This window comes from Lonchura striata, chromosome 2, assembly GCF_050655825.1.
Source record: "Lonchura striata isolate lonStrDom1 chromosome 2, ASM5065582v1, whole genome shotgun sequence".
Classification (NCBI taxonomy): domain Eukaryota; kingdom Metazoa; phylum Chordata; class Aves; order Passeriformes; family Estrildidae; genus Lonchura; species Lonchura striata.
The window spans coordinates 63,562,266-63,575,448 of record NC_140704.1 but is presented as its reverse complement, the minus strand read 5'-3'; the positions used below and the strand labels follow the sequence as shown (position 1 = coordinate 63,575,448).

At 39.9% G+C, this 13,183-nt stretch overlaps 1 protein-coding gene across 24 annotated transcripts in view; it reads right to left on the bottom strand.

Annotated features, from left to right (window-relative positions):
- Positions 1 to 973: 973 nt before the first annotated feature.
- FARS2 (phenylalanyl-tRNA synthetase 2, mitochondrial) overlaps positions 974 to 13,183 on the bottom strand; it is a 229,039-nt gene continuing 216,829 nt past the window's right edge. For 23 of the 24 annotated variants that reach the window (XR_014953326.1, XR_014953324.1, XR_014953325.1 and 20 more), the window contains one exon: positions 974 to 1,302. Coding sequence is in view for 19 of the 24 variants with exons in the window: in XM_085573486.1 (XP_085429612.1) it covers positions 1,051 to 1,302 (252 nt within the window). In the remaining 5 variants the exon portion in view is untranslated. The remainder of the gene's footprint in view (positions 1,303 to 13,183) is intronic. The other variant, XR_014953320.1, reaches the window with a different exon arrangement.

Sequence of the window (13,183 nt, the reverse complement as noted above, 5' to 3'; positions counted from 1 at the left end):
CGACCTGCAAGACTGTATGAAATGCTATCACAAGCCAAAACAGGTCCCATATTCCATATCAGCATCTGCAAAGGCTCATCAAGTATTTATCAGATCATTTGAACATTTCTACAGGCCCTAGCACCACACCACCACCAGAAGTTACTTATTACAACCTGCAATGAAAAAGGCAAGCATCCTGTAAAGCAACTGGAGTCTCAGACAGCAGAAGATCCCATTTTAGTTTGGTTTCCTGCCTTAAAGGTCAAATTTCTGAGCAGGCACTGCTGCTATATAGCAAGATACTGTGAGAGATCAAGGCAGCTGCTTTTCAGGCCATTGTAGGGAAGAGTTTCTATTTACTGCCATCCTGCCATAGGTGATATCAACACCTTGATGGTGACAGAGGAAGAGACTTATCTTGCATTGGTGTCTATGCAAAGAGAAGTGAGACAAGAGATCTTCTCCCATGGTGAAGGTGGCAGAGCTTGGAGCACCTCACTAAGCTCTGCTCAGCTCTGTGGGAGCAAGAGGATCTAATAGGAAAAACTTGCCTATGACCCAGCATTTGTAGACAGCCAAGCCTGGCCCTAGCCACACTGGCTTCTTTTCTGTAACTGATGAAAGCAACACCCATGGGCTCTGAAGGTAAGAGAGTCAAACTTCACAAGAAGTAGTTCTTGGAAGGTTTCTTGAAGCAAAATCGGACATCTCTTATTAAAAAAAAAAAAGCTGGGATTGGGGGTGGGGTGGGGCAGGATGGGTTTTTCTTCCCTGAACTAACCTGTGTCTCTGATTTGCTTCACTTGTTACATGGACAGAAGATCCTGTCAACACAGAAATAATGCCAAGTATTTACAGTTTAATGGAACCCAGGGACCAATTAACAACACAGAAAATCACCAGGCAGTGTATTTCTCATTGTAACAGGAGGGAAATCTTACATTACTATTGTTCCCCTATTTCTTAAAATAAAGCACCAGCATTTCATCAATGATTTCTCAGTAGTAATGTTTATTACCTGCCAGTTTTACCATTGGCCATTCATCAACTGGTTTCTGTGTTCAGTCTCTACTTGTGACCTAAAACCACCCCCCAAAAAAGAAGAAAGAAGTAAAAAAAAAAGAGAAAGAAAAAAAAGAAAGGAAAAAAGTAACTGTCCTTGGGGCTCCAGAGCGGCATTGCTAGAACCTGCCCTCCACTCCAAGCTCCCGAACTGCTGACTCCTCGATAGCCCGATGGATGTGCTGCACCTCGTCCTGCGTTAGCGTCCTCTCCGGGTGCCGGTAAATGATACGGTAGCAGTGGCTGACCTTCTTCGTCCTACAAAACACAAACCAAAAGAGAACTCATAAATACGTCTGCCTGCAAATGCAAATGCATGAGGCCAAACACTTACCCTCTGGATCATTTTTATTTGCGGTCTAATTTTGCCCTTGTTGCTTGAAAATCACCTTAATGCTAAGATACACAGTTTGGAGAGGCGGGACTGAGCTGAATTTTAATTTTGGCAGAGGACTCTGCTGTAGTTCACCTCATACCTCAACTTGTATTGTGGTGTGGTAGCTTCTTACCAGAGCAAATTACCCCTGGAGAAGGGATTCTTACCCTGTGCTAGGGAAAGTAAGACAAAGTAGAACAGGAAACTGGAATAGAGAAAAGGGAGTGATGGGGGAAAGAAAAGTATTTAAGAATTGCTGGCTAGGCAAAGACAAGTTAATGAAAAATCAGGACAAACCATTACGTTGAGTAAGAGTGAAAAAATCTCCTTGCTCTCCATCAAAAGCAGGCAAGAGCACCTAGTTTTGCAAGGGCATCTCTGTAATTGCAGTGCCTGTGGTACTGAATTTGAATGGCAGTTTTGGCATCCTTTTTAGTCTCAAATGGAGCCCATACAGCTGCTTCTTTCAAAGGTGAACACTCACTTCAATGAAAGAGAGAAAATCTGAGGGGAAAAATTATAGGAAACCAGACAGTATCAGGCAGAAGAAGCTTCCAGACTGGCAGAACTCTGCATTTAATGGCACACAAATGCAGTCAGCAAGCTTTGGGCCATCTCTCTCCTGAAAATTGCTTCATGTTAGAACCACATTTATGCTTATGATGATTTGATTAAATCTAAGTTTAGATGTGTTCATCCACAAAGACAACTCTCAAGATATTAATTTCAACTTCAAATCCTACTAGGAACAGGCACAGATAATTTTTACCTCAGAATTGTTGTTTGATACCAATTTTGTCCCACCCAACAAGGGTGGGAAGTTTGCCCTGGTCCCACTGGCAGTTTACAACCAAAAAAGCTACTTCTAATTAAAGCATTCCCCCTTTTTTGTGTGCTCTGAAGATAAAGCAAATTAAATCTGGCTAGCACCTGAAAGGGCAAACTGCATTTCATAAAGTGTTAAGATAACTGCAGTTAACTGCTAAAAGCCAGCCAAGAGCTTTCCCTGTGTGCAGGTTAAATGCTGCAGAAAAGCAATCTTTGAGAAAGAGGGGGAGGTGTAACTGTGGGGAAGGTGTTGCTCTGCTCTGCTCCACCTCGTCAAAGCAGCCAAGAGGACAAACCTCGGGGAAGCAAGTAAATGGAATAAAAAGGATTTGGTCAGATTTTTTCACTGACAGTGAAAAATTTGAGCAAGAGAGATAATTCATTGGAGCTCAACAGAAATGATTTTCAAAACCAGGCTAGCAAATATCATTAGAGCTGGTAGCATTTAAATTTTTAAAGGTGCTACAGGAATACACCTGATCAAAAACATTTGCAATTTGCTTTGGCTGAAAATCTGTTTAGAAGATATACAGTCACAGGCTGAAATTTTGCAAATATTGGGAATATATCTCATGAGTGAAAATTCATTAGCATTATTTAATGTGATGTAAACACAAATTTGCTTAATGTCAGCTGTGGTAGGCGTAGCTACAGCACTGGCCTTGGTCAAATGAGTGACAATTACTCCTGACTCAGGTGTTTCTGTGTCCCCCTCCCTCCATGCTAGACAGTGGTTCATTCCAAAACAAATAATATATGGCAGAATAGGACACAAAAGTTTCTTGTGGGTGTTATGGAAAAACAGTAGCTTTAGGATGTAATTAAATCAGGAAAGGGTAGATGTTGTAGAAAACAGCAATGGACTAGAGTTCTGCTAGCTGCAGCTGAAGTTAAGCATTGGTGTGACAGAACTAAAATGGGGATTGCATTGAATGTAATTACTCTAGATTTAATTATAGGCAAAAAATGAAGTTGTAACTACTAATACATCTAACTCCACATAACATGGATGTTACATTTTATGCTACATTTTCCTCCCACCTTTTAGCTAGGTTTATTTGCATCTCTGTTACAAATTAGAAAGAAGGAGTATAAGGGTTCAAAGACACACTGTAATTTTCAAAACCTTAAGCATTGTTTCCAGAGCACTATTTACTAACTTTTCAAGGGAGATTTGGAAGAGCACTTCTCATCGCTTCCCTCCCTTAATACTTTCCCTGCTCCCAAATAAAGAATTAAGGCACTGTGATTAACCCCTGCCATCAGCAGCAACTGGAAACAATTATTGTCAGCAAATAATACCTTTGCTCATTCAGTTTCTCACTTCCCTTTTGTTCTGCAGAGCCACAGAGTGTTTGCCTACCTTAGCAATGGCTCTGCTTATGCATAATGAAGTCTCTGCTGCATGTCATGCTGCAGCCTGACGATACAGAAGCAGTGGCTCTCTATCCTGAGTAACAAAATTTTGAGGCCAAAACCTGCAGCAGCAGCTTCACGGGGTAAAAAAATAAGATGAAAAAAAAAAAAAAAAAAAAGAAGAAAAAAAATGTAGAAGCTTAACAGTGAGCACACTGGGCTTCATTTACCTAAAGTGCACCGCCAGACAAGTCGGTGCGGTTGCAGTCACGCGGACTCCTCTCCCATTAGGCTTCAGCTGATCTCAGTGTCACAAGTCTCCTCTGCACCAGCCTGCGGCTGTCAGGTAATGAAGCGCAGTGAACACAGTGAAACACTGCTCAAAGGGAGAAGGAGGACAGGGGTTTATTCTGATGCCACAGGAGGAAACAGGATGCAGACTGTGGACAAACACTGGAGCGAAATAATGCCTAATGCTCTTTCATATGATTTTTGGAGGAAAGAGCTTTGAACCTCATGATTTTCAGGAATTGGCACTCAGCTGTCTTCATGTGCTAGGGAGCTGGTCCCTGCCAGGTCAGAGTCATTGTGCGGGGTCCATCTGAAGGTCAGTGTATATGTATGGGTATTTCAGCCTGATACCTAAGCAGAACAAGAAATTAAGGGGTCTTAATCTGTCCCTAGTCTAATAAAATCAATGTGAAAGCAACCTCACCCTGGTACCTGGGCTAGAATAAAAGGGTGTGGTAGGTAACAAAAATTAATACATGTGTGTCAGCTTTCCCTGCATGGAAGATCACTGAAGGATGCATTAAATGCAACTTGGCTGGAAAGCTGATCTCAGAAGCTACCAACAGCAAAACACTTCAGCATTCCAGGGAACCTGTCTCCGACATTACGTAAGACTAAGCACAGGGTCATTTGGTAACCAAAATATTGCGTAAAGAATAAAGGCCTGGCATTGGCACTTATCTCTTCCACGTGCAATACCATAACAAGAATGAAAATCTCTCCATCCTGTACTGGAAGAGGGAGATAAAAGGGGCAGCAATGAGTAGGAAACCCCTTACCTTTTAACTGTGTTCTACTTTCCATCTGCCTTAAATAAAGCACAAGCATAGAGAGTTCTGTATGGAGGTTACCCCTGTTCTTAAGTGCTGAGGACAACACAAAACCAGATATTTTTCTAGAGAGCTGGATTTACTTTGAGGAACAGAAAACTACAGTGACAATTGGCCACAGCATGAGAGAGCAAAAAAGAGTGCCATCCCTTTTGTATCCCGAGCAGTTCACTGAGCAGTACTACTCACCATGATATCTATACCGCACCTTTTCCTACAAAATACTTTTTAAAACGTAAGATCTACACACATGGTAGTGCAAGCATTTGATTTTTTTTTTTTCTTTCTGTTAAGTGAGTCATGTTAATGAGGTTCCTTGAGGTTATCCCTGCCATGGAAATGTGTATCCTATCTGCCTTCATAAGATTCACAATGTAATTCCCTTACATAAACCTTCACTCAGTGGCTGCTACACCCTTCACAGAGATCACATACATGGAATGACCTCAGGGAGGAGAAAGGCTTGTTTTGTTTGCCACAATGTCCCCAAAGCAGTAATGATGGGAAGAAAGGAGTAAACTGTTTCATGTTACCAGCGTCCTAATTGACAAAGCCATGCAAAGAGCACAGCTTTGGTTTTGCTTTGTGGCTCCAGCAGTTCCAGAATTGTTCACATTTTAAGTGGAAATGGGGAAGAATATTAAACTGCAAGAAGAAGATGTCATTACCTGTTCCTTTTTGTTTCATGCTTTCAAACCACATCCATCTCTATGACAGTAGGCACAACTGCTAAATATCCTACCATAAATTTTAAAGTGACAAATAGCACTCTTTGCTAGAAACCACATCATGGAAAATGGCAAAAGGCTTGTGCTGTATACCTTCTCATCAGTGGCAAATATTTCAATTACCATGGTGATATGCACATATAATATAGCAGTAATTCTCTGAACAAAGGTCTTTCCAAAATACGCATTCTCATCTGTCCTTTCAAATGCTAATACTTCATCTCTCTGGAAGAGCACACTGTACACACAGCATATTCTTAAAAAGGGACATGTTTTTGTTTAAGGTGATTTTGATGCCAGTGAAAGGCATTAGATCACCTCCAGATGAAAGAATTGTTTTAAACCCACAGAAAGCAGGAAATGGTCATTTCTCTTGCATACCTTTTCCAGCTGACACCTGGCAAAAAGGTGGTTGAGCTTCAAAAATAGTTCAGGCCAATATATACATGTCGAGAGTGTCAACTTCATTGGATTTTTTTGGTGGTCACTTTAAAAGAGATGCATGTTCACTGAGTGATGATTGGACTGAAATATTGTTTTTCTATTCCATAAAACTGAGACAGTAATGGACTTTTTGCTCTGTTCTAATTGGACTTGATGAAATCTGTATCTGAATACCAAACCTGAAATCTGCTTGACCTTTTCATTCTTTCTTTAGTATTAATTCCATTTTAAGCTTCCCCCTTCATGTAGGAAAAAAAAAAGTCAAAATTCTGTTAATAGACAGATTATTGAGAGATAAAGAGCACAGTAGAGCACAGTATGGGATACAATGGCAAAAGACATAAATAACATCTTCTAATTTAGATAGTGAAAAGTGGATGAAAAATGAAAGCACTTTCAGCTTCTCAGTCACTGGACACATGTTATATAGCCATAAGTACATTCTGAGTCATTGTCCAGCATTCAAAAACATTGGATTAATTCAAAAGCTTTGATGAATATTTTCCTTTTCTGCCTAAATCTATCAACTAATTTCTTGCATACACGAACAGATACAAATAGATAAATAATGAAAAAAAATCTTTCACATGCTCCACTTGAAAGTTTCCTGACTGTTAAGGTACTCACTAAATGCTTAATGGAACAATTGAAGCAATTAGTTGTGCTTTGGGCAAGCAATTTGGCCCATAAAGACCTTTTCTTATTACAACAGATCACCTGGGTTTGTTGACAGAGGCCAACAGAACTACCATGAGAAGTGCAGGGCTCTCTTCTGCCAGCTCACAAGCAGAGGGAACTCTTGTAAATAGAGTTATACAAGAAACTGAGAGTATTTCCCTTGTGCATCCTTTCAGTGACCAGCCAAGGATAGAGATAACCCATCTCAGATCCAAGCACTTCCTATTAAAAAGCTCTTAAGTCTCACAGCATCAGAAGTAATGGAATCCATTACATGCAGGCAGCAATGAAATATCACTAGGTGAAGAAGAAAAGTACCATTCTCCATTATACTAAAAAGAAAATCTAGAGTACCCACAAGATTATAAGCTAACTGTGACACAGACTTCTGCTGCCACCAAAGGGCAGAAAAAACCTACAAAACTTTGGGATTGGGTTTGTATTTTATCTTTTCATTTTAAAGACAGTGACTCATTGATTCATTGATCACCTTCTGGTGATCAATGGTTGTAAAGCAGGTATGAAAACATTTCTCAAGGGGATGGATTCCAGCATCGGTGTCCTCCAACCTCTAACTCTTTAGGAAAATCATCTATCAAACTCAGGGGACAGAACTCCCATCATATTTGATCTATGCCAATACTGACAAATCAATTTCATGTGGATTTAAAGCTGGATGTGACTGAGAGTTGCCCCTCTTGAAGGTGAACTTTGAGCATTCACTTCATACTGGGCCTCTTCTGTTTTCAGGGGCTCACCAGACCATTGAGTGATTCAGTTCAAAATCCTGCTCTAAATCCAGGAAGATTCAAGAGTAGGCTAGAGGCTGAATATCTTCAAGACTTGTTTAACTTAGAGCAGAGTAACTGCAGAGCACTCACCATGCCACAAAAATTCAACACTATGCATGGAATGAGTCTCTCAACTTCCCAAGGCTGAGCCTTTGAGCAATGGAAGAAAGCCATGCACACAAAGATCAAACTATGAGCAAACCTGTAAGACTCAGAATAGGGTACAAACCCCTATTTTTTCTTCAGAGTTATCACCATGACAGGATACAAGGACTGCACAGGTGAAATAAAGATGGAAGAAATAAAAATTCCTGATACATATATACAAAATCCAGTGAAATAACTTCTACCTATTGTGGTGGCAAATTACAGAAAGTTGATTGGTAAAGTACTTGAGACTTATTTTTATGTACTAAACATAGAAAAATAATTGGATGCTGAAAGCAAGAGAGAAAAAACGACAGCCTCAGCATGAGACAGGACAGAATACCTGTTCTTTGAACAGCACAGGGTTTTATTTTGCTTCACTTTTCCTAGACTTGACTGAAAAAGGTTTATGTCAAAGGCTTTTCAAAGTCTAATCTTGTTTTCACCAAAATAGATTGCAAGGAGTAATACTTCTCATTATTTGTTTAAAAAATGACCACTGGAAACTTAAACACTCTCTAACAGAGCAAAAAAAAAAAAAAAAAGAACAAAATAATTCCATTTGGATATTCTGTCTCAGGTGAATTACCATCTAAGCTTCCTGACTTTTTCCTTCCCTGTTTAGTTCAGAAACCATGTCAGGACTGCATTTCCCATGAGAGGCCAAGGCAAAAAGTTCCTATGATGGATCACCCACTCTCTCTGGAAAAGAAACTTGGCTGGCATAGCTGATACTGACACACTGAGGAGAACAGAAGCACACATTACCTGGAAGTCCTGGTACTGCTGGCAGCTGAAGGAAGCATTTTGGCTACCAACCAGGAAATTCTTAGAAAAAAGTCAGATTTTCAGTGAGCAAACCCATAATAAATCAACATTTTTTCTGCCATTGCTGGCTCTCCTACTTTCTCCACATTTTTCTTGATCTCCTAAATCCCTGGTAATTCAGCAGTGGAAGAAGATATCTCTGGCAGCAACAGGCTCTGTGGTTCTGGCAGAACTTTGTGACTTGGGTACCTCATTCACAATCCTGTTGTGCCCTTCCAGGGAAACTGTCTGTACTGGAGAGGATGAGGGACACAACCTGTTTGCAAAGAGCAGCTCTGGAAGACACACTATGTTGAGCTGTGCTTCTTGCGTAAAGATCTTATATTCATCTCCCTCTGAGATGTACAAGCAAGAGGATGCAAGAAGCTTTGGTCCTCCTCCTGTCAAACTGTGATGTTAATAATTCCATTCCTGGTCCTTAGCCACAACAGGATGACTCTAAACTTTCCAACCATTGGCAACTACCTGTACTTAAGAGTGACAACCCATCCCAACATTCCGAATAAATCCAACATGAGAGGTGAATTTGGACTCTTTAAAATGCTTTCTAAAATATTCATAATAAAAATGTTAAGTGTGATACCTTTTCAGTTCTTCTGAGTGAAAGATCAAAGACAAGAAGTATAAATATTTAGCAGTTTTTTCTGCCAACTAGATGTTAATACTAAAGGCTACAAAAGGTATTACTAAAAATAACATTGCTGTCAAATTAAAGCATATTTAATAATCAAGTAAAAAGGGAATTTATATGAGAATTTAAAACAATTAATTCTCCTAAGAAAAGAAGATGGATGGTAGTGACAGCTGGTTTAGATGTATCTCCACTGAGCACTAAAAGAAATCAGGGTCTAGATGACTGACAAGTGCATGGGAAGGCCTGAGTGCTCTTTTGGACTCTTGTATAGATTTCTTCACTGAGATTACTGGTTTCATCCTCAACAGGCCCAGGAGGTAGGTGTTAAAGGTCCTTTTACACTTGTTGTGAGTTAAAGTAAAGATGGACATGGCTCTGGACTCAGACACAAACCTAAATGACTTGTCCAAGGTCCCACAGAAAATTGGTGAGAGAGAGGGAGCTTGGACAAGTGCAGGCACAGACCCTTTGAGTTACCTTTCTTTCAAGTTACCCTTCCTATTCACCCACACTTCCAGTCAGCCTTCTTTACTGCACTGTTGTACAGCAGTCCTGCAAACCAAAACAGGCTATGGCAGGAGAAAGCAACTCATCCAAGACAGAGTGGACAGGGCAGGGGAGAAACAATGTCAGGGTAACCAAATATGCTGTTTCCTAACTGATAAACTAAGCCCAAACCAGGAGAAAACAGGATGGGGGCAAGAAATCAGCAGGAACTGCTGACAAGTTAACCTGAGACTAGAAGACAAAAGGGGGCTTTAAAACAGAAAGCAGAAGTTAAAAGAAATCACTTGCCCCCTTTTCTTTCTTTCTTTTTCTTTTCTTTTTTTTTTTTCTTTTTTTTTTTTAAGAAAAGAACTACATTAAAAACACCTACTCCACTGGTCAGCCTGCAGCACTTGAAGGCAATTTAAAACCCTCTCTAGCTCTGTGTGTGCAAATAGAGGGGGTTTCTCAATGGGGCTGCTCACAGTATCTGTCAAAGCTGGTGAAAAAACCTGCAGCCACTTGCACAGTTAAGTGTTGCTTGCTATGTCCTTCCAATTCCTAAGTTCCTAAGTTATTTTTCCTCTCTGAATTGTCAGGTTTTACAAACCTTAATCTGGCTAACTGGATTTGTTTTGGAGATGCAGAAATCCACCACTTTCCCTCCCTGAGGATAGAGTGGTTCCACATAGACAGCCACAAGAAACCTGTTCTCATCGTTTTTCTGACAGCTGCTGCCTTGGAAAGACAACTCAGAGAAAGTCCTCAGAGTAAGAAGAACTACTGGCCAGCAGATGAAACTACTGCTAACACACTGGAAAACTGTCAGGCTGTTAAAGTTTTCTCCTGCCAGATCCCCTTTTTACAGGTAATACATTTGGACCATGATGAGAGACAAAGAGTCTGGATCTTGTAGCTGAGGTTTTCCAAGTTAATTTGGAATGGAACAATGGGAAAAATATTGCAGCGCTATTGAAACTAGCCAAAAGATGACAACATTTGCCAATGAGGTGCACTGGCCAGAACTTTAACAGCTATCAAAATGAGTATTTGTTTGGAAAACTCTAGCTGTCATGTTTGGCACGTTGCCCCCTTAATATTATGGTTGCTCTTTATGAAAATAAATGTGTTTATGCTAGGAAGTATGCATAGTGCACACCTCCTACAGTGAGAAAATATATGAGCATCATGCAATAAAACATCCTGTGGGCATGAAGATTAAAAGTCAGGGCACAAAATGAAATGCATAATTCTGTGAGTAAAACAAAATTATTGGTCTGCCACTCAAGAAAGGAAAGCAAGCCACTGAGGCATTACACTAGGAAGATCAAAATACCATTTTTGCTATGACTTTACTAAAAAAGGCCAAGCAGTCCTCCCACTACCAGGAATTAGTATCAACAAAGAAGAAATAAAAGCTCAGCCCAGAATAGGGAATTCACAGGGAGCATCAGAGTAAACCAAATGTTCTCAAATTGTCCAAGACGTGAACTTTGCCCTAAAGCACTTCAGGAATGAGTAGAAGGAATCTCAAGGCTGTTATCAGTTGTCTTTGAGAGTTCATGGAGGGCAAGTAAGATACCAAATGTTTCAAAAAGGCCAGAGTGCTTATTTTTAGAAATAGAGAAAAAAGCCCAAAGCTAGGAAGCCACAGAAACTACAAACCATTTGCTTTTACTTTAATTTCCCAGAAAAATTCTGATGTAGCTAATTAGCTCAGTTAGTTGGGGCATGGTGTTAATAATGCCAAGGTTGTGGGTTTGATCCTTGTATAGGCCATTCACCTAAGAGTTGAGCTTGATGCTCCTTCTGGGTCCCTTCCAACTCAGATTATTCTGTGAATTTGTGAAATGGTTTGTAAGCACACAATGGATTTTTTTTTTTTTAAAGTAAAAATAAAAATAGAAAACATGGATGCATTGACTAAATCTAGTCAAAACAACCCAATTTCTGTCTATGAAGGGATAACAGGCTAATAAATCAGTAATCAATAAGTGAAATGAGAAACTGAGGGAAGTAGTATGGAGAGTAGGTGCATTTGTAGGTATGTGCATCTTCACAGTGAGTTAAACCAGGTAAGAAAAAATGATCTAAGATCAACACATCACAAAACATGGTTCCAGTGGCAGCTGGAAGTAGTTTCAGACAAAGCTGCAAAATTTTAGAAAACAAATTTAATATTATAATGAAAAGTGAAAAAAAAAAAAAAGATAAATACTAATTCCAGTTCATAAAATGAGGTATTAGAAATCTGTCTTCCGAAGCATTTCACCATAGAGGGAACTGCATATAGATGGATGAGCAATCTGGTGATCAATACTGGTGATTACTACATAAAGATGATCTCGCAAGTAGCTGTAGTACTTGTCAATAATTTGTTGTTTCTGGGAGCAGTTATCCCTAGTTCAGCCAAATCTGAAGGATCATTCTTGTAGGGTTCTTCAACCTGGCTCCTGGATGATGGAATACTTTCACTAATGGAAGAGGTGATGTAGCAGAAGTGTTTGTCAACTGGCATATTACATTAAGTTGGATAAAATACTAAGTATAACTGAAGACAAGGTTAGAATAATACCAACAAACTGGACAAGCTGGAGGACACAGTTCAACCAGAACAATGAAAGCTAGGCAAAAAGCAGCACTGCACAAAGCATCTAAGGACCACACAGAACAATGAGCTGCAGGTGAACCTGTGACGTTGCTGGACAGCACAAATTTACAAGGCAAGACTGAGAGAATATAGGTAGCTCAGCCTAAAGAACAGAAAGCATGAAAACATCCTTTAAATACCTAAAATGCTGCTGCACAGAGTTAGGTACTAATCTTTTATCAATATTCACAAGCGGCTGGAGACAAAAGTAATGAGCTCATATTGCAGAAATGTTCAGCTTCAAAATTCACTTGGAAAGTTAGTTGGAGTCCCCTTTGCTGGAAGTCCTAAAGCACTGGTTATACAAGTGTCTGTCAGGAATGCTATAAGTAGAGCTGATCCTGTTTTGGAGTAGGAGGATGAACTAGGTGGCAGTACTCTTCAACTCTTTAGCATAACGTAATGTAACAGTCTTTAAAATGTAAAAAGTTACTTGAGTAGCAAAGATAGCTCCCTATAGCTCCAACTTAACACATCCTGTATTTTTTTATCCCCTGAAAGTGATGTAACCTCCTTAGACCAGCAACTCTATCATTAGCCTTATAGGCCAATGCTGAAAGAGAACACATAGAAAAGCAAAGTGCTGCTCAGTTACCTTTCACTGCCTAAGTCAACAAAACAAACAAAAAAGCAAAGGCACAGAAAAGTCCACTCTATAAGACAGCAACCCAAAGGGAGAATGTCACTCAACTGCTTGTCCCATTTGCTTCAAGGATGAGAGATGCCTGAGGAAAGCTCTAAGGAACAGCCACAAAATATGCTGTGTATCTTTGATAGGCTGAACTGCATTCTTGCTTTTAAACATTTCTGAGTTTATATCAAGAGGTTAACCCTTTTCTTTCAGCTTTCCAAGTTCACATTAAACCATAAACAATCTTAAAATAAGGGCAAAGTCTTTCTTCTAACAAAACAATGTTGCAAACAAGCCTGTTGAGATTCTTCACCCCAAAGCAATTTTGGAAGTCCAGGAACTAGGAGACATCTGAGACACCAATCCTTAAATCAAGATTGCCTGATTGGCCCCACTCTGGGGACTGTGGCCTTCTGACATAGAAGCTGATCAACTTTATGC